This window comes from Eschscholzia californica, unplaced genomic scaffold (assembly GCF_041429995.1).
Source record: "Eschscholzia californica isolate CP2 unplaced genomic scaffold, dmEscCali1.0.p SCAF_2, whole genome shotgun sequence".
Lineage (NCBI taxonomy): Eukaryota > Viridiplantae > Streptophyta > Magnoliopsida > Ranunculales > Papaveraceae > Eschscholzia > Eschscholzia californica.
This window is the reverse complement of record NW_028238309.1, coordinates 65,416,426-65,437,649: the sequence shown is the minus strand read 5'-3', so window position 1 is coordinate 65,437,649 and position 21,224 is coordinate 65,416,426. Positions and strand designations below refer to the sequence as shown.

General features: G+C 37.6%; 4 protein-coding genes across 4 annotated transcripts; 2 read left to right on the top strand and 2 right to left on the bottom strand.

Moving 5' to 3' along the window:
* Positions 1-1,888: 1,888 nt before the first annotated feature.
* LOC147560411 (aspartic proteinase CDR1-like) lies at positions 1,889-3,387 on the bottom strand. Its single transcript, XM_086659272.1, has one exon. It carries the CDS (start codon positions 3,385-3,387, stop codon positions 2,014-2,016), a length of 1,374 nt encoding a protein of 457 aa, XP_086515398.1. The 3' UTR covers positions 1,889-2,013.
* Positions 3,388-4,165: 778 nt separating this feature from the next.
* On the bottom strand, positions 4,166-7,568 carry LOC147560410 (subtilisin-like protease SBT4.13). The gene is made up of 10 exons (XM_086658013.1): positions 7,340-7,568; positions 7,155-7,249; positions 6,903-6,994; positions 6,583-6,829; positions 5,905-6,403; positions 5,712-5,806; positions 5,417-5,629; positions 5,208-5,319; positions 4,892-5,105; positions 4,166-4,802 (listed from the first exon to the last, which is right to left on the bottom strand). The coding sequence occupies exons 1-10, from the start codon at positions 7,448-7,450 to the stop codon at positions 4,249-4,251; spliced, it is 2,232 nt and encodes a 743-aa protein (XP_086514139.1). The 5' UTR covers positions 7,451-7,568; the 3' UTR covers positions 4,166-4,248.
* Positions 7,569-8,449: 881 nt separating this feature from the next.
* Positions 8,450-9,787, top strand: LOC147560409 (uncharacterized). The gene has a single exon (XM_086659271.1). It carries the CDS (start codon positions 8,450-8,452, stop codon positions 9,785-9,787), a length of 1,338 nt encoding a protein of 445 aa, XP_086515397.1.
* Positions 9,788-12,407: 2,620 nt separating this feature from the next.
* On the top strand, positions 12,408-13,840 carry LOC147560408 (uncharacterized). Its single transcript, XM_086659270.1, has 4 exons — positions 12,408-12,788; positions 13,239-13,403; positions 13,496-13,567; positions 13,664-13,840. The coding sequence occupies exons 1-4, from the start codon at positions 12,408-12,410 to the stop codon at positions 13,838-13,840; spliced, it is 795 nt and encodes a 264-aa protein (XP_086515396.1).
* The last annotated feature ends 7,384 nt before the right edge of the window (positions 13,841-21,224 follow it).

Below are 21,224 nucleotides of genomic sequence, written 5' to 3'. Positions count from 1 at the left end.
ATAATCAAATCCTGATTTTAAATCTAAGGGATTAAGTATGGGCAATCAACTCATTGTTGTTTTCTTTCTTCCCAAAGTTAGGGCTTTTGATAAGTTTATTCATTCCTTTATCAATTCTGTTAGGTTAACTACTATACTCTGATTTCACTAGTTCTGTTAATATGTACCACCAATTTCTTGCATGTTTGAAGGAATGGAACCTTAAGGCGAGAATCCTCATGAAGATAAATAAGACCTCTTGCTATCCCACCTTAGTAGGAGTGTACTTATCAACAAGACCTCATGGGTTGTGAATTATCTTTAAGGATTACATTGTACTAAACCATATACCTTAAGAAACTAGTCTGTGTTATTTGAGAATTTAGTAGAAGAAGACCCATTAAAAATAGCTTCTCTCACAAGATCATTCATTAACCCACCTAATACCTTGAGAATTTATAGAGAAATATGGTTGATTTGAATATCTCAACATACATTCATCATACCATATTATTGCTTTCTTAGAGTTTGGACATCTATAATCTTGTGTGATCTCTTTTGATGCTATTTCAACATGTTCTTGACATTTTTCTTCTGTAATGTCACCTCTACACTGAAATGACCCGTAAACGGTATCTGGGCCTCGACCGGCTATGGCTTTTCGATACCCATTCTTGATAATTGTCTTGTTGTTTGATGTAGATAGAGAAGGAAGAAGGAAGTTTATGAGATTGGTTTGATATGTACTGTTAGAAGTGTAATTAGCTCCATAACATGTATGATGATTGTAGATGGGCTGTTAGCTCCATAACATGTGTAATCTTGATCTCCTTCACAAGATATAACCAAATCCTGATTTCAAATCGAAGGGATTAAATATGGGCTTCCGATGTGTAATCAATTGATAGACCTCATTATTGTTTTCTTCTTAAAGTTAGGGTTTTTGACAAGTTTATTCATTCCGAACCATCATTTATGTTAGTTAGAGCATCTCCAAACGTCCAACCTCTATATTGGCATAATCTCTATATTTTCACTCCTTAAATAGAGTTTCACTCCAAACGCAAAACACTATTCAAGTCTCTATATAGGCATCTTTGTTATTTTATTAGTTTTAAATTTATAACTTATTATTTTTATTACTTATAACTTCTAAAATTTGATAAATTAAATATAATTAATATAGATTACATATAAAAACATTATATTAAAAAATACATATAATATTAGAGATATTACAATGCGTACGTTACTACAAATCTTAGAGATATTACAATGCGTACATTACTACAAACTACGAAAATATAAACTAATATTGTTACGTAACTACTCCCGTAAAATTATTTAGTACTCATGTAAGTCTCCACCTTCGCCTCCACTTCTAGATTCGCCTCCATCTACACCTCCATACCCACCTTCGTCTACACCTCCATACCCACCTCCGTATCCACCACTTCCGTATCTACCAATTTTGTATTTTGTTACGTATTTTATGTTTATTAATAAAATTTTAATTATGGCCATTTATAATTATATAATTAATTAAATAGTATTATTAGTTTACTAGAATACAAAAGTAATAGGACACAAGTGTCAATTCATAAAAGATATTAAGGACTCAAGTATAAATTTTATGACAACCAAGGACCAAAAATCTATTATGTCAAGTCAGCTCTATAATATAAAGAAGTGAATAGTGAGCCTTCACATGTGAAGGCTCACTATTCACCTTTCTCTATATTATAGAGAAGTAGAGGAGCCTTTGGAGCTCCAAAATCTCTATTTATGAAGAAATAGAGCACGTTTGGAGATGCTCTTAGGTTAAGTACTATTACTCTGCTTTGACTAGTTTTATTAGGTAAAAAATGTACTACCAATTTCTTGCATGTTTGAAGTTTAAGAGTAGGGATAGAAGGAATGGAACTCTGATTTCATTATTAGTTTATTTGATTAAAAACTTATACGACACGTCGCGAAGACGACAATGTCATTACATCATGAATTACTATATAAAAGATGACTCGAGAGAGATCACTAGGGATGGGAATGACAATCCTCCGGAGCCCACGAAAGTCTTTGTGCTCCTAAATCATACTGGAACCGGATATCCACCTGCTGAAGTGTTCCAATAATGGTGAAGTCATTCATCTGGCTAGGAAGAATAAGAAGGCAGTAATAGCCTTCCGTACCATCATACTTAAACACAGTATCTGACTTCATTATTAGATCAGCTTCTTCTTCGAAATGGAACGTAACACTCGGGACTTCGGCAGCATAATCTTGAGGTATCTTGAAACATAAATCTATATCATGAAGCCCCGGAATCGGTGTGAGCTTATCACCGAAATGCTCTACTATAGCACTCTTGAAAACTTTGTAAGGTTCCTCAGCAATGGTTGTAAAAGCATATCCGGAATCTATGAAGCACCCTCCACGTCCATCTTCTCCCATATCGAAAGTACCCGGAGGGAAGTTCAACCTCCGGTTACCAACACTAATGTCCAAAAGCTTCAGTCCGTACAAGTCTGGCTCAGAGATCAAGGTTATAAATGGAGTCGATTGAACACTGCCTTGAAACCTAACTTTGTCACCGAATGTTAGGTAACTACGAGCGTCTTTGTGTTTCATTTCATCTACTAGACAGTAAGAGAATTTCTCTGTTTCATCTCTCATTTGAGATATCAATGACACAATACCTCTGCTCATACCCAGAATACCATCTATATCTCCTTCAAATCCGAGATCACTACTTGCTGTAGTACAGCCAAATATTGTATTCAGTAAGGATTCATTGTTATCTCTGGAACTAAGTTTTTCTGTACCGAGGTAACCTAAAGAGTTTCCCTCTAAATACTGAATGTTGTATTTGCATTCTCCGTTGTCGCATGTGTATTTCGGTTTTGTACAACGAGGGTGGTCACATGGAAGAGTTCGGAAAGTGGTGGATTGAGTTGGATCGAAAGTTGGTGTTCGAAATTGAGGAAAACAGTTTGGCTCACAAGCTTTACATTGGGTCCAAATTAGGTCGCTACCGGTGTCTAGTACCAAATAGTAGGGATCAGAAGGTCCGAACTTTAGTTGGACTAAGTACAGAAAACTGCTGGCACTATTAGCAACTGGAGGTTGAATGAGATCATGAGGATGAACAATGGGTACCGTTTGGTTTTTGGTTAACGATGAATAATTTGTAGCTTTAGAATTCAAATATAGAGCCCTGGATTCGGAGAAGAAAACGAGGCGCTTGACTTTTTCGGGGTAAGTGAGGTTACCAGGGTAGAGAGGAGATTCTGGGGAGTCTCTGTGAATGAGTTTTAAGGTAAAACTTTTTGTGGGTATTGAAGCATAGGAGAGAAAGCATAGGAGAAGAAAATAAAACTTTGCTGCTAATGAAGAAGAAACTGATGCCATATTTATAGTGGATGAAATGAATAGTACAATTCTTAGTGGGATCGAAAAAACTAATAATTTGATCGACTTAGTCAATTGAGAAATTTTGTAACAGAAGACTTGCTACATCTAGCAATTATTCTTAGTGGATTGACAAAAAAAGATGGATGGTTACTTCCTGGAAGCTTCATTTTAGTATTCTCAACCTATTCATGCAATTAGAAGAAACCCAATATTAATTGAAGATAATTTTGCAACAGAATATTTGCTACATCTAGCAATATTCTTAGTGGGATTGACAAAAATATGGATGGATGGATGGTTATGTTAATAATTCTTAGTGGGAATCTTCTGAGAGAGAGAAGGTTATGTCAATAACGTGTCTAGGTACGTAGTTTTTTTTTCGAAAACCTATTATGTTCCAGCCTTCCAGTCACTTTAGACCTGTTAAAACTGATCTGGTATGAGAATAATGAAATCAGCTTTGACTTCAAACATGTTCGTAAACCAAAAAAAAAAAAAAAATGATTGTTGTTGTGCAACGCACGGGGGACTAGACATCTAACAGTGCTTTATATGCCGAAAACCTATTAAAACTGATCTAGTATCATACGTAGATTTTTGTTAAGATTATTAATAAAAAAAAAAGTTCGCTCCAGACAGAAATGGGTCCAAAATCATGGGTGGTGAAAATACATTACTACCCAATGTGACAATCTTCACATTCCTTAGAGATAAGATGTTGTAAGCGGAGATAATTAGCTACTTAGAGTCAGAAGCTTTTGTAGAGATGAAAGAATAGGACAAAGTATATTGTTTATTATTCAACAGAAATGATCTACGACAAGCTTTTGCCACGCTGAGTTGGTACAATCTAATTTGCTAATTGCTTGGTTGTGAAGAAATAAACTGTGAATAGATGACAATAGGACTTCTCACACTGTGAACCCCATCCGACCATTCCAGTACCGAAGAGGATGTAACATCTGGACCTAATTCTTTTCCAACGACAGTCACAATAAAAGACTTTTTCTCGTTCAAAGAGTTGAATGACAAAACACTAGGGTTCACTGTCACCTTAACCCTCTCATCTGAATATCTGATCCTCGCATTATATGTTGAACTAGCTAAACCAACATTTGTTACAGTCCTTGTAAAGTTCAAGTTGACTGCCTCATTTGCTTCAACATGAGCACCCAACGAGGGATAGTTGAGATCCCTTGGCGTTCCTCTGGCACCAGTACTTTCGGGACAAGTACTATTTGTTATGAGTATAACTTTGGCTTTGTCATAACCAAGATCACATAGCATTTTGACATAGTCTTCTGGAAGTGTTTCATAAACAAGACCAGGATTGACAGCTTTCACAGGATCAATGTGACCAGCACCATAAGCAAATTCACCTTCTTCATTGTTGGTCCTATTCATTGGCCAAGCTAAAAAAAATCAAACAATAGTGAGTAAATATAGACTTCAAGTACCCCACTCATACGAAAAAAGGAGGACTTCAATTGATTACACTTACCAGTAGTCATAAGAGCAGATTTAATTGCAGAAGGAGACCATTCAGGATGAAAAGTTTTGACGTAAGCTGCTGCTCCCGTTGCATGAGGACACGACATTGACGTCCCGGATAATATACTGTACTTTACCTTTCTTTCATCTCCTTCTACATCCGATGGATTCGCGGAAGGTGAAAACCCAGCCAAAATGTCAACACCAGGGGCAGTTATATCTGGCTGTGGTTAGATTAATTTAATCGTTAAACAAAAATGAAAAAGACAACATTCGATGATACTACATATGTATATATGTGCGTGTAGAATTAACGAAATACTTACCTTGATAATATCAGGTAAGAGGACATTCGGCCCACGAGAAGAGAAAGAAACAACTACAGGAGCTTTCGAATCTTCTATAGACTCACTTTTCAAAATAGTTCCTACAGGGTTTCTGCAATCAGTGGAGAAAAGAGATAACATAGAAATTAGATGGCCTTCTTTTTGTATTATACATTCATATTCACTTTATCGAATTCAAATGGACTTACTTGTCGGTTTGAATATAAGACTTAACATCTACACCACTTTCGTGGCCTAAAAGAGTTGCTGGTAGAGGATAAACCCAAGAAAAATCGCGTTCGTTAGAAATCATGATTGTTCCTAAAGCTTTGTTGAGAGCTTCTCGACCTTTGCTTTCCTTATCACATACAACAATCTTCCCTTTCACTAAGTTTCTGTCTAAACAGCTGAATTCACAACTCCTGGATTTTCTCAGTAGTATTTAAAATTAATACAAAATTCTGTTTTATAACTAAAACTAAATTCTTTAGTAAGAAAATTTACCGAGCAGCTGCAGCGCCACACGTGCTCGAAACTTCTGCCCCATATACAAGTGAAAATTTAGTTCCATTCAAGGTGAAAGAATTAACCCCAGTACCCTAGCCACCATATATGAGCAATTAAAATGAACATTCTTTGTTAACCTAATAGTATTTAAGTAGAATTTCACATATAACTAATAGAAGTTGAGGCTTACCACGACTGTCTTCCCATTTCCTAGCACTACCTTGTCGATTATCCGACGATCTGTACTACTTGCTGCTACACTTAACAACCAAGGTGCAGCACTGCTTACACTTTGTGGTTTTGGACCATCATTACCAGCTGACTGTGAAGTGAGAATGCCACTCTTTATGGCATGGAAAGAACCAATGGCAATTGGGTCCACGTCAAAGCCAGTCGACTTAGATAACCCTATAGAGATTGAAATAATGTCGACACCGTCGGCAATTGCATCATCGAACCCAGCTAAGATGTTGGCAGCTGTGCAACCATTTCTGTAACAGACCTTGTAAACAGCAACTCTTGCAGAGGGTACTGCACCCCTTGCATTTCCCTTGGCCAACTCAAAGAAGCTTGCATCTTTTACGACAGCACCGGCTGCAATTGATGCAGTATGTGTACCATGTCCTACTTCGTCTGTAACGGATCCCAAGAAATATTTCTTGTTATAAACTCTTGCACCGATGAGTTTTCTGAAAGTTAATTGAAACAAAATCAGTAAGCTATAAATAATTGATTTATACCCGTAGTCTTATTAACGCGCCAGCCATCCGGGTGGACCAAATATTGACTAAAACCCTAAGTGAATGTAGAAAATGTCTAATATTTTAGACTAACATAGAGCAAGTAGACAAGGGTGTAAGATAGTTACTTGTTGCAGGTGAAATTTGTACCACCTTCACAGACACCCTTCCATTTCTTAGGCGGTGGACCAAATCCATCATCTTTGAAACTCTCCAACTCTGGCCAGATTCCAGTATCTAGTATACCTACAATTGTGTCGCTTTCGACAGTAGGATTACGTTTCACAGTCTCTGAGAATCCCATAAAATCCCATGATCTCGTTGTATGAAGTTGAAGCATTCGGTTTGGGAAAATAGACACAATGCCTTCCTTGCCTATAAAGACAAATATTTACTATTATTATTAACCAGAAATGAAACTTAATCTTCTCCTCTAGGCATAAGTTACCAGATAGTTTTTGAACTTCTTGTTCTGTGAGCTTTGCTGCAAATCCATTGAAACTCCTTTTATAACTTCGGACAATAGCATCTTCCACCGAGCTATACGATCATTAGTATACAAACAATCATATCAAGCCCACCAAAATTAGTCTTTTTTTCTCATAGAAAGTCTAATATTGACGAAATGATGTCTAGCAATATAACCGATCGACTGAAAAAATCCTCACTTATTTCTAGCCTTAACTAGTAAAGTACGTACCTTCCCTCGAGAACTTCTTCAAGAATACTATTGTGGTGAGATGTTGGAGAGTATTCCCTACTAGCTGGAAGCCCACCCATGTACACAATATATACCTTAACCAACAATAACGCGCGATTAAATAAATACAGAATACGAACAACACAAACTGATTAAGTTTACAGAGATAGAGAAAATGGGAGAACCTTCCTTTCATCAGTAATAGCAGCATCACAAACAATGGTTATAGACACAACTAAGAACATAATGAAACTCTTAGAGAATAAAAGAGATGGGCTTAAACAGTTAGACTCCATTCTTGATTCTATATAATGAAATGGATGATGGGGGTATTTGTGTTTATATACAACTTGAGAATATCCAAGTCAAAGATGTAAAATAAATTGAATTACTGATTGTGCTAGATATAATCTTATGTCTATAGAAACTTGAGGCAGATTTATACTATTTTAATAAATATTCCTAAACTAGATTATTTTGTGAATAGAATATTATCTTTTATAATTTGTTTCTCTAAAATAAGAACTTTAAGATATGCAAGATATTGTACTATTTGATTGAGAAGAAGATTTTTATTTTATTTTTCACTTTTTAGTTTCTTTACTTCACCAATAAAAATACAAAAAAAAAAAACAAGGATTGAAAAACAATAAAAATGGGTTTTATTTAATACTTTATATTCTACAGAAGTGTATTTGGTAAATTGCGTGCTCACGCCAAAGATGTCATAATAATATGTAGGGAACCATTCCAGTTTTATAAGTATAGAAATGTGATAATAGGTCAAAGAATGTAGTGGTATTTTCAACAAAAAAAAAGAATGTAGTGGTAAGAGAGAAGGATCATCTCAGAAGATCAAAGAGAAAGAAGGGTTCGTTTAGAACATTAAAGATGAATTAAGGACTGAAGACTGAAGTGTTGGTTAGTGTTAGTTTACATAGGCACTCTCTGTGCTTGTGTGACTCACTCGTGTGCAATGTAATTAGAAGTTAGTTAAGAACAAATTAGTTTGTTAAGAGTTAGCTAATCTGTTCATAACTAATTTCACATTGTAATTATCTAATCTTCAAGAAAGTAACAAAAATCTTCTTCTATCTTTCATGGTATCGGAGCCCTAGTGTCTTTTTTTTCGAAATCATCGAATCCAGGAAAAACCAAATTGGGACTAAAAGCAAGCAAAACATTGAATTCAAAATTGAAACTTCTGTTATCAACGAATCAGAGATACAATTTTCGACACAGAAAAGAGTTGAAGCTTCTTTCATCAAGGAATCAAAGAGTTAATCTTTTCACCTATGGAGAATTCAGGAGCACTTCTCCATCCTCAAACACAAAATATAAACCCTAATTCAGGTCAGTATTCTCAAAATGCCAATATTACTAGTCTTATTTCGGCTAGATTGGATGGTTCAAATTTCTTGGTCTGGAAAGATCAAATTGAAAATGCCCTAATTGAGAATGATCTAATTTGCTACATAAATGACACATATACTGAACCCTCTCAATTTATTGTTGTTGATGGAAGAGATGTGGTTAATCCAACCTATTTTCAATGGCAGAAAAATCACAATTTTGTTAAATTGTGCATTAAAGGCACCATTACTCATTCAATAGCTTCAGATATCTTAGGATTGAAAACAGCTAGAGACAGTTGGACCTCTCTTGAATTAATATATCTTCAAGAATTTGAAGCTAAGAAATCTTCTTTGAGAAATAAGCTTCAAACAATAAAGAAAGGGTCTGCTTCAATCTCTGAGTACCTAAGCAAGATAAAGAATCTGGTTTATTCTCTTGTGGCAGTAAATGATCGAGTTAGTGATTCTGAATTGTCTAGGGTAGCACTTCATGGTCTTGGTAAAGAATACTATCAGTTTGTCATTACTATCCAAAATAGAGAAGGTGTTTTGAACTTTGCTAAACCTAGGAGTCGACTTATTCACCATCAACATTGGTTAAAGGAGCAGGAAACCAATGATGATAATGAGGCCTATTTTGTGAAGAGATTTCCAAATAAGGGTATGGGAAAATCTTCATTTTCAAGTCAAAGACTATTAAACCAAAATCAAGTTCTTGATTCTGGTTCAAGATTTCAACCAAAACAGAACTCTCCTCAAGTCAGAAACAATTTCTTTGAATACACTATTGTTCCTTGTGTCATTTGCTATAAATGGGGCCACACAACTAGACAATGTCGAATGAGCTTTAAAGACTTCTCAGAACCATCTTCCTCTTCTACCAAACCTCCTCCTAGAAACTCTGCACATTTGCACTTGAAAGAATTAGAAGAAGATGGGGATGAATTTGTAGAATCCCAAGATGTAGAAGAAGAGCAAGCTCATTTTGGAGCTTTGATAGGAAATCACAAGACTACATCTTTATCTACTAAAGAGATACATTTGACTTGTGCCAGTGCCAAACATGATAAATGGATAGCTGACACAGGAGCTACAAGTCATATGACACACTCAAAGACAACCTTTCATGCTAGTACCCCCTATAATGGTGAAAATGGAGTTATGATTGGTAATGGCCATTGTTTAGAAGGACTTTCCTCGATATCCATCTCCACTTTACTTCCATTATCTTTCCGAAATAAATCTGAAAGACAAAGTAATCTTCATTATGAAAGATGATCTCTACTTATAAAGGATTACAAGACAAAAATTTAGAGAGAGAAAGTCAATTAAGCTAACAAACAAACTTAACGACTAAACACCCAACTTAACAAACTAACTAACACCCACACGTGTTAACCACAGCAGACGTCTGAGTGCCCTTAACAATCTCATCACTAATCAAAGCCCACAGAACTTAACCCACAAATACTAGAGAGAAAGAGAGTTGTTAATTCTGTTACTCTTCTTCATCCACTCTCTCAGAAACCGCCTCAAACACATGTTTTGAGAAAGGGAAACATGAGTTTGCTCCTGATGTATGCCAAAGTTGAAGAAACAATTCCCTTGCCTCAAACACATGTTTTGAGGAAGGGATAAACATGAGTTTGCTCCTGATGTATGCCAAAGTTGAAGAAACAATTCCCTTGGTAAAAATATCTGCAAGGTTAGCATCAGATGATACAAACTTGAGCTCTAGAGACTTTTGGATCACCAAATCTCTAATAAAATGAAAATCAATCTCAACATGCTTTGTTCTAGCATGGAGAACTGGGTTTGATGCCAAATACTTAGCTCCCATGTTGTCACAGTACAAAGTAATGGGAAAATGAATTGGAACATGAAGTTCGTTCAAAAGATATGAAGTCCATAGCAACTCAGAGGTAGCTAGAGACAATGCCTTGTACTCAGCTTCTGTAAAAGATCTAGAAACTATGTTCTGCTTCTTTGAATACCAGCAAACCAATGAAGAACCAAAGACAACTCCCCCAGTCTGAATCTGAGTTTTCTAAATCTGACTCGTATGAGCCTAAATTTTCTAAATCTGAGTGATGTTCCATCGACAATGTCAAGAACATCATATGAACGCGAAAGAGGAAGAAATTGAGACTTTCCAAAATATGTAAATTGTAGATGATAATTTGTTTGAGAGATATTGATTAAGAATTGATGGTGAAGAATAATTGAAGGAAGAAGATGAGTAATGCGTCAAGGAATTAGAAGACATATTGATTAACAATAGATGGTTTTCAACAATTTACATACGCGTCGTCACGCTTAGAGAAAGATGCATGTTGGTGGTGTTATTAGAGAAACCTCTGCCTTCAAATTTGCGTTATCTTACAAAAAAATTAACGTTATTTAGATTAGACTCTATGTTGGAAACCAACATTAACGGAAGTAAACTAAACCCATCAAAGTGAAACAGATTTCCTACTGTAATCGATTAAAGATTCATTTATGTCATTTTACTAACAAACGATAAATTATAAAATGACAAATTACCAAGATTGATGAAAAATAGAATGTCAACATGACAGCCCCCAAATTTTAAATCCCCTCACCCATTCTGGCAGTAAGTATGATTTTCTTAATTTTCTTTTAAATTGAAAACAAATGCATTGCAATTTTCAAAAGTAAAAGGAAATAGTGATATCAAACTCTGAACTCAATCTCCTAGGATTGTGTCTAATAACTCCGAAATCAATCTCTTCGCATCGTGTCACTATTGGTCTCAATCTTAGACACGTTGCTGTAAAACGTAGAACGTTAATTTCTAGACGGTCAACATAGAATCTATTAGAGAATTACTCATAAGAAATCTAAATCTCCATCCCAAATGAAAACCAAATCTTTGGTTTCAAATCTAATGGATTTTCTTGGTAAGTTTGTGAATAAATATGGGTAAGGGCACCAATGTATGACCATCTTTCCTTTTCATCTCTATCTCTACTTTCATTTTCTGTTCAAACCAAGCTTGAACATGTAAGTAAATTGCTTCAACTCTTCTCATTAGTTTCCTTTCCTTCAACATTTTGGTTAGTTTAGAATTCAACTTCAAAATCAATCACAAACCCATCATGTATGAGAATGAGAGGAAATCATTTTCTGTATAAACCCTAAACCCTGAAATGTTTTTGTCTAATGGTCCCTGTCTAATCTCAATTCTGTTTGGTTAACTATACTCTGATTCACTAGTTTTAGGTCAAAATTTACCCATCTCTTGCATGTTTAATGTTCGACAGTAGACGTAGAAGGAATAGCGCCTTAAGATCGATTAGTTCCAAAATCAAGATCCTACAAAAACAGAAAAAAAGAGATGGATAATGTAAGGAGAGATGATACAGATCATATAAGTCCATTACCCGACGAAATTTTAGTACAAATTCTTACTTTACTTCCTACTGAGGAGGCAGTTTCGACGAGTTTCTTGTCAAAGCAATGGAAATCCGTATGGATTGAACTTCCTATTCTAGACCTAGATTTTATCTCTTTCTCCAAAAGATATGGTAAGCTACGCTGCTTGGAGGATCGAAAACATCTATTTCTTGAGTTTGTCCAATATGTGCTTTTTCACAGTGAGATCACAAAATTTCACAAACTTCGACTTGGTTTTAACATGTCCGTGTTCGGAGTAGATTCCCATCGAATCCTTCTGTTTATTAAATTTGCTATGGTTAGCAATTGTTCAGCACTTGATTTAGACTTTTCGAATAAAACCGAAGGGTTTTTCCAAAGATTCATCTTCTCTTTACCTTAATCTTCTTTCCGAAATGAATCACTCACCGATCTAAGGTTAACCAACTGCAAGTTTATATCCTCTATGTACGAGGATTTCGTGTCACTTAAGACTGCAATTATGAAGAAAGTAGAACTACCCGAGGACTCAGTTTACCATTTCATCTCGAATTCTCCTTGCCTTGAAGAATTACAACTAATCCGGTGCCATACTCCTAAGCTTTATCTCCATGACCTAAGATCGAAACTCAAGTCATTGGTGTTGGAATGGTGCGACGATGGCAAAGATGATGTTATGTGGATTGAAGTCAACATTCCAACTCTTTCACGATTTAAGTTTGTAGGGTTTTCGCCTGAACATTTCTCTATCATCACTGGAGAGAATCTGATCGAAGCTGAATTTGACATCCGTGATAACGATTTCAAAGATATACAATTCAACGGCATTCTTAAGAATCTTAGTCGTGTCAAGATTTTAACATTATGTTGCGCGTGTATTGAGGTACGTTATTTTTTTGAATTGTCAGCATGCCTCGAACCCTTAACCTCTAAGGGGGAAAACTAAACATCTTACTACAACCAAGGGTTATTGATTGACTATTGAGATATATTTCTCTTTTTTTACATGTTTGAATCTAATATTGTTATAATCTTAGCCAGTGTTCTTTTAATTGTATGATTATGATTCGTCCGAATCTTTCAAATATTAATAGTCTGAGCCCAACTTGTTGTAGTCACGGGCACAACAGTTATTTCATATTATGTTAGCCAATATATATATAGGTTCATAATCCAAACTTATCACACGCTTGACTCAAATATGCCCAAATCAAAACAAGTCGGTCATTTTGACGACTAAGGTAGATAACAAACATTATGAAAACTGATTCAATATAATTCTGATTGCATGTAAATCTTCAATGTAATTCCTTTCTTTTTCTCGACTATGAAGCTTCTAATAGCAAATGGTGTGATACGAATGCCTACTACATTCAACAACTTGAGGCATTTAACGATAAAACCATGTTCAGAATATAGCGCTTCTCTCAATATATATGGCTTATTAAGGAGTGCTCCTTACTTAGAGACTCTCTCGATACATTTTGATCAAGTTCTTGTGAGTATCAATTAAACGTGCGAACTCCTGATTTTCATTTTTTGCCACATTCAATGATTTATCCTTTGAGAAAATTTGATGGTGTTTTGCAGGAGTTGAAGGGTTATATAAAATGGAAAGATGACAATGAGTTTTGGAAACCAGATTTGCTTCCTTCTAATTTTGTAAGTCATCTTAAGAAATCGAGATAAAGGGTTTTTATGGCGAAGCAAACGAAATGGAGCTTGTGAAACTATTGCTAAAAAGTTCATTAAGTTTAGAGAAAATGGTCATATATAAAGAAGGGTATGGAATCAAGACTTGAAATAGTGAAACGACGTGGCGATGAAAACCGACTGAAAATCCTGCAGAGACAACAGAAGAAGAGTATCGAGGATCTATTATCTTTTGCTCGTGACTACAACAAGTTGATTCTAAAGATCCTCAGTAATTCTTGAATAAGACTTAGAGGTCTTTGGACCGTAATGATTCTAAAGATGATTTGAAGCGGATAAGAGTACTGATTCTAAAGATCCTCAGTCACTCCTAACAGATGAAAACTTGTACAAACTTTTGGTTTTAATGTGTAATGAATAAGGTTTTGATGTTTATGCAAACTCTTCTTCTGCAGAATTTGTTTTCCATTTTTCAATTGGTCTAATTTTGAGGCAGATCAAGCCAAATATAGAATTTTCGTCGTACATACAGGAAAGGGTGAGCCAAAATGGGCTGAAGTGGTCAAAGCCAACTGAATCGGCCGAAATCAAACACTTTTCAGGTCCAATAAATTGATCCACGTCAATTTAGTTTGACTTATACTTCATTTTGTAAGCCCCCAAACCCAACAATCTGCAAATATTGAGGTGAGATGTCGTGTCTATTATGCCACGACACGACACTAACACGTCTGTGTCGTTGCTATGAGACGAGGCATAGTCAAACTTTCATCATTTGGTCATGCCACATACCATTTCTTAGCATTGTGTTGGTGTAAACACGATACAACTCGTTGTGAACTACTATCTCTCGGCTCTCTAGCTGAAGTGAAAACTGCAAAATGACTATGGACAGTGAAATTGCAATTTTTTCACACGCATAGCAGATATGTCTCCTTCACTTCTCATAGTTACAACTTTGTGTATGGATAAGTCAGTTGTTTGTTTTATTTCATAGGAAATAATCCGATGACATTTTATGATGAAGATTCAAGCGGATTGCACAATTCTGAATTTTATTTAATGTATCATTTCCTAAATACTCTAGTATGAAAAAGAAATTATAGTAAAAACTGGTATGAGATAATGAGAATGAGAAAATGTATTAGAGTAGCTATCTTTTTTAGTATGAACAAGAAATTCTGGTTAAAATTGTGTGATATGTCTAAAGTTCTTATGAAACTTGTTTGATTTGTTATGCAGCGGGAAATCTATAAATTCAATATATGTTATCTTTTGGTAATACTTTGATTATCAAAAGTGAGAAACAACATGTTAGCACTAAAAAGTCGCGGAAGTTATCGAACCTATCCTAGAAATTGATCCGATTATGAAGATTAATCGAAAAGCTAAGTCAAAATTAAATATGCGAACAGAATTTGACGAGGTTCGGCTTTAAAGCCTACGTCCTCGGGCGAACAAGAAATCTTTATTGAAGGATAGATGAAGACGACTCACACAACCCGCAAGTTCGTCCCAAGATGGTACCGTGTAGTAATAACCTTCTATACTAAATCTTCGACGACCGAGAAATTAAACACCGCTCAAAACTATGAACAAAATCTCTCTCACTTGCTCTCTATCTAACTCCCTGTAGAAAGAGTTGTTGTTGAGTTGTTTGTTGGTTTGTTTATAATTGAACTCAAGACCCCCTATTTATATATTATAATATAAGCCGGTGGGGGAACCAAATTTTGGAAACCAATTCCAATTTTTGGAAACTAAATTGAAACCGCCATCCACATTCCAAACCTCCACAAGCCATGAAACCGCCTATTCAATTTGAAATCAAACCGCCTCTTTTGAATTAGAAACTGCCTCTCACAATTCTCCACCTCGTACACAATTTGATATACTTCAAATTTTGGACGAACACCAGGATACTCCTTGTAAGATATATCTGCTTCATGTAACTTCATCTGACTGCGCTATATGACCATGGCTGCCTACGTACCCTTTTACAGGATCAAGTCTACCGTAGTTCTACCAATCCTTCACATAAAGATTACCTTGTCGCCATTACGCCCTTTTGGGCAACTTAACACGAGCCGATTTGTAGCAATTTCAGGCAATGCTGAAACTTACTACACGTCACCACTTTAGTCAACATGTCCGCGGGATTCTCATCTGTGTGTACCTTCATAAGAGAAACATCACCTTCCTCTATGACATCTCGTACAAAGTGATACCTGACATCGATATGCTTAGTGCGAGCATGATGAACCTGATTCTTCGCCAAGTGGATCGCACTTTGACTATCACACCATACATCCACGCACTCCTGCTTAATCCCTAGATCATCCAGAAGACCCCACAACCACAATGCTTCCTTCACACCCTCGGCCATAGCCATATACTCGGCCTCCGTAGTAGATAACGCAACTGTAGATTGTAACATTGATCGCCAACTAACTGGAGCACCATGTACCCTAAATACATAACCAGTAGTAGATCGTCTTCTATTTAGATCGCCAGCATAATCCGAGTCAACATAACCGCTTACCTGACATGTGTCTCCACCAAAGCACAAACCCGTATCAACGGTACCCTTCAAGTACCTCAAGACCCACTTCACAGCTTCCCAATGTGTCTTCCCCAGGTTTGCCATAAACCTACTAACCACACTGACCGCCTGTGAAATATCTGGACGAGTACACACCATAGCGTACATCAAACTGCCAACTGCACTAGCATACGGTACACGATCCATATGATCCTTCTCCACCGTAGTAATGGGAGATTGTTTTCCCGAGAGCCTGAAATGTGGTGCCAAAGGTGTTGACACCGCCTTTGCATTCTGCACCCAAATCGAGAAACTACTCGTTCGATGTAACCTTTCTGATTCAAGTACAGTTTCTTACTTGACCGCTCTCTCTTAATCTCCATTCCCAGTATTTTCTTTGCAGCGCCCATGTCTTTCATCTCAAACTCTTGACTGAGTTGAGATTTCAACTTATTTATCTCCACCATGCTTCGAGAAGCAATAAGCATGTCATCCACATACAAAAGGAGATAAATAAAGTCACCTTCGCGAAGCTTCTTGATGTATACACAACAATCATAGTCACTTCTGCGAAAATCATGCTTTAGCATGAAAAAATCAAATCGTTTGTACCATTGGCGAGGGGATTGTTTCAATCCGTAAAGAGATTTCCTCAAACGACATACTTGATTTTCTTTGCCCTCAACCTTGTATCCCTCTGGTTGAGCCATATAAATTTCTTCTTTCAAATCTCCGTGCAAGAAGGCGGTTTTAACATCGAGTTGTTCCAGCTCAAGATCCCTGTGAGCAACAATACTCAATAGCACCCGAATAGAAGTATGTTTCACGACCGGTGAGAAAATCTCATTGTAGTCGACCCCTTCTTTCTGTGCATAACCCTTGACCACTAGTCTTGCCTTATACCTTGTACCCTTGATTTCGGAAGAATCCTCTTTCTTCTTGTACACCCATTTACAACCAATAACAGACTTACCTTCGGGCAATGGGACAACCTCCCATGTCTTGTTCTTGTGGAGAGACTCCATCTCTTCTTGCATAGCAACCAACCAACTCTCTCTTTCCTCCGCGGTAATAGCTTGTTTGAAGGTGACCGGCTCGTCGTCTTCCACCGAGAGTGCATATTCAACCACATTTGCTTGCCCGTAATGCCTAAGAGGTTTGTCTGACCCTAACCTCTGTACCGACTTATATAACCGTTTCGGCCTAGTGTGTACCGAAACATCCTGCTGCTGTTGTTGTAAAACTTGTCTACCTTCCCCTTGAACCTCCTCATGATCGGGTTCATCAATTTCCTCATCCTGAGTTTTATCCTGATGCTCCACCTGATCATGATTCCTAGAAACCCGTTGGTCTTCGGCTTCTACTTCCACTACTTGAGCTTTAGTAGACCCAACATCACCACAATTAGGCACCGTAGCTTTCGCCATAGCTACAATAGATGACTCATCAAACACCACATCTCTGCTGATTACAAACTTCTTGTCTTCCGTACACCATAGCCGATAACCCTTGACTCCTGTAGCATATCCTAAGAAAATTGCCTTCTTTGCTCTATTGTCAAGTTTGTTACCTTTAACATGGTAATAGGCCGTACAACCGAAAACCTTAAGTCTCCCGTAATCTGCATGTTCACCTGACCACACCTCGTAAGGTATGCCGCCATCTAAAGAAGAATGTGGATACCTGTTCACAATATAACAAGCTGTAGCAACAGATTCTGCCCACCATTCTACGCCTACTCCCGAATTGGAGCGCATACATCTAGCCTTCTCAAGTAGTGTACGGTTCAATCTCTCTGCGACTCCATTCTGCTCAGGTGTGTTTACTACTGTCCAGTGCCTCACAATGCCTTCCTGATTACAAAACTCCTTGAATGCCCCATCCGTGTACTCGGTCCCATTATCCGACCTTAACGTCTTCAGCTTTCGACCAGTTTTGTTCTCAACCATTGCTTTCCACACCAGGAATGTGTTGAATACCTCATTCTTATGCTTCAGAAAATAAAGCCAGACAAATCTTGAATGATCATCAACGAATGTAACAAAATACCTGGAACCACCCTTGGAAGGTAACTTTGCCGGTCCCCAGACATCGGTATGTACGTAGTCTAATACCTCTTTGCTCCTGTGCTTGCTTGTAGAGAACATCACCCTGTGTGCCTTCCCGAACACACAATGCTCACAAAACTCCATGCAAGGCTTCTTCATGTCCTTCAACAAGCCTTTCCCGCACATCAGAGATAGACAATTTTCTGACATATGCCCAAGGCGCATATGCCAAAGCCTCGTACTAGCCGTTGGATCCCTTCCACTGATTCCTACTGCTACATCTCCAGTAATTGTTGTCCCCAAAAGTTTGTATAAATTACCGTAACGAGTACCTCTCATTACCACCAAAGAACCCTTAACGACTTTTATGGAGCCATTCTCTATAATTATCTTACAGTCGTTCCGCTCCAACACACCAAGGGAAATTAGATTTTTCTGCAAATCGGGTATGTGTCTTACGTCCGTCAATGTTCTCACCACTCCATCGTGCATCTTGATCCGTATTGTTCCGAGTCCCACAGTTTTACATATACTATCATCACCCAGTATAACTGTACCGCCATCTATACTCCTATAGGTAGTAAACCAATCTCCCTATTTGGACAAATATGGTGTGACGCCCCTGAATCAAGCATCCACTTATCGAAGATCTTCTCAGACACCTCTATCACCGAGAAACATTCGTCCGCCTCTTCTGACACATATCCCGCCTCTTGCATCTCTTGTTTCTCCTTGTAGCCTTCGTTCTTTTGCTTCAACTTTCTCTTTGGACAAGCCGCTTTAAAGTGGCCAAGCTCACCACAACTAAAGCACGTTTTCTTGAAAGAGCCTCTAGATTTGGATCTAGATTTCCCGCCCTTTCCCTTTCCCCTTTCATTACTCCTCCCCCTCGTTACAAACAACCCTTGTGCTTGTTCTTTGTCTACTCCACCCGACGCCATACTGCTAGTAGCAACCTTACGAAGGTCATCCGCTAATAGCGAATTTCTCGTCTCTTCCATGCTTAGACTATCACCAACAAGCATCAAAGTTTGAACAAGGTTCTCATAGGATTTAGGCAATGAAAGTAACAATATGAGGGCTTGGTCCTCATCCTCAACCTTAACATCAATATCCTTCAAATCTGAGATAATCCTGTCAAACCTATTCACATATTCCTGAATAGAAGAACCCTCTTCCATTCTACATGTGAATAATTTGGATTTTAAGTAGACCCGATTCGTTAAAGTTTTCGTCATGAAACTGCTTTCTAGCTTTAACCACACACTCGCCGCCGTTGTTTCTCCGTCTACTAGGAACGCCACGTCCCTCTCAAGACACAACATAATGGTAGCCCGTGCTTCGAGATCTAACTCTTCCCAATCCTCATCTGACATATCTCCTGGTTTCTTTCCCGTCAACGTCTTGTGTAATTTTTGCGAGATTAGCAGATTCTTCATCTGCATCCGCCAATAAGAAAAATCGTTTTTCCCATTGAACTTCTCTATCTCATATTTCCCTGATTTGACCGTACCACTTCTCGATCCCATCTTCTCTTCGTTCAATTTCAACAAGGCTCTGGTACCAATTGTTAGAACTAAAAAGTCGCGGAAGCTATCGAACCTATCCTAGAAATTGATCCGATTATGAAGATTAATCGAAAAGCTAAGTCAAAATCAAATATGCGAACAGAATTTAACGAGGTTCGGCTTTAAAGCCTACGTCCTCGGGCGAACAAGAAATCTTTATTGAAGGATAGATGAAGACGACTCACACAACCCGCAAGTTCGTCCCAAGATGGTACCGTATAGTAATAACCTTCTATACTAAATCTTCGACGACCGAGAAATTAAACACCGCTCAAAACTATGAACAAAATCTCTCTCACTTGCTCTCTATCTAACTCTCTCTAGAAAGAGTTGTTGTTGAGTTGTTTGTTGGTTTGTTTATGATTGAACTCAAGACCCCCTATTTATATATTATAATATAAGCCGGTGGGGGAACTAAATTTTGGAAACCAATTCCAATTTTTGGAAACTAAATTGAAACCGCCATCCACATTCCAAACCTCCACAAGCCATGAAACCGCCTATTCAATTTGAAATCAAACCGCCTCTTTTGAATTAGAAACTGCCTCTCACACAACAAAAGCGAGAGAGTGTGTGTGAAGTGATTGGTGGTCGGAAGTTTTGAAGGTGGAGAGAAGATGAAAATTATGGGCCAATTTTCAATTAAAAAAGTTTTGGGATCAAAATATAAATATGCCCCTTAAGATTGAACAGACTCTTATACATGGGAAATTCAAAAAACAGTTGGGTTCTATTCTTGACTCTACTTTTAGATTCCAGAATCAAGAAAGTTAGTTAGTAGTTAGAGAAAGTTAGTTTTAACCGTTATATCTTCTCTCTCTGTTTCCTCTTCTCATCTTCCTTCTTTATAAGCTAACCCAACCCCCCTTCTTCAATCTCTCCCTCCCTTGCCTGATTACTTCCCAACAACCCATTCCTCAAGAGAGAGAGAGAGAGAGAAATATGGAGACTGATCCCACCACCACCACCACCACCACCACCAATGAGCCCCCTCTCAGGAGCTCCTCCGCCAGACAGATAAATCCTTCCACCACCACCACCACTGCACCCAGCTCTGCTAATATGCATATTAGTCCTTCCACCACCACCACCATGGACACCACCCCCTCCTCCGCCGCCACCACCACCACCACCAACAATGCAACCACCTCTGTTTCTCCTCCAATTTCTACCCCAGTTCAAACTTCCAGTACCATTTTAATTCCAGACACTGACTTGCTTGATTCCCTGTTGAATTTCGTAAATAAGCCAGAGGAAGATTTCTCCTTTGAGGCTGGGACGCCCACAACTTCCAGTTATGAAGCATTCCAACAACTTTTCGAAATAGACGATAGCTTGAATCCTGGAATATCAGAAAATATGGAGACTAATAATCCCTCCACCACCGCCGCCAACAATACAACCGCCTCTGCTTTTCCCTCAGTTCAAACTCCCACTACCATTATAATTCCTGAAACTTCCATTGAAAATAATCCAGAGGACCATACTTTTCCTCCCATGACTAGTGA

Coding starts and splice junctions, on each gene's coding strand:
- LOC147560408 (XM_086659270.1), top strand. CDS start 12,408: ATGAAGAAAGTAGAACTACCCGAGGACTCAGTTTACCATTTCATCTCG. Junction 13,404..13,495: donor TACATTTTGATCAAGTTCTT/GTGAGTATCAAT, acceptor GGTGTTTTGCAG/GAGTTGAAGGGTTATATAAA. Junction 13,568..13,663: donor ATTTGCTTCCTTCTAATTTT/GTAAGTCATCTT, acceptor CATTAAGTTTAG/AGAAAATGGTCATATATAAA.
- LOC147560410 (XM_086658013.1), bottom strand. CDS start 7,450: ATGGAGTCTAACTGTTTAAGCCCATCTCTTTTATTCTCTAAGAGTTTC. Junction 7,250..7,339: donor CTATTACTGATGAAAGGAAG/GTTCTCCCATTT, acceptor TTGTTGGTTAAG/GTATATATTGTGTACATGGG. Junction 6,830..6,902: donor AGAAGTTCAAAAACTATCTG/GTAACTTATGCC, acceptor TTGTCTTTATAG/GCAAGGAAGGCATTGTGTCT.
- LOC147560409 (XM_086659271.1), top strand. CDS start 8,450: ATGGAGAATTCAGGAGCACTTCTCCATCCTCAAACACAAAATATAAAC.
- LOC147560411 (XM_086659272.1), bottom strand. CDS start 3,387: ATGGCATCAGTTTCTTCTTCATTAGCAGCAAAGTTTTATTTTCTTCTC.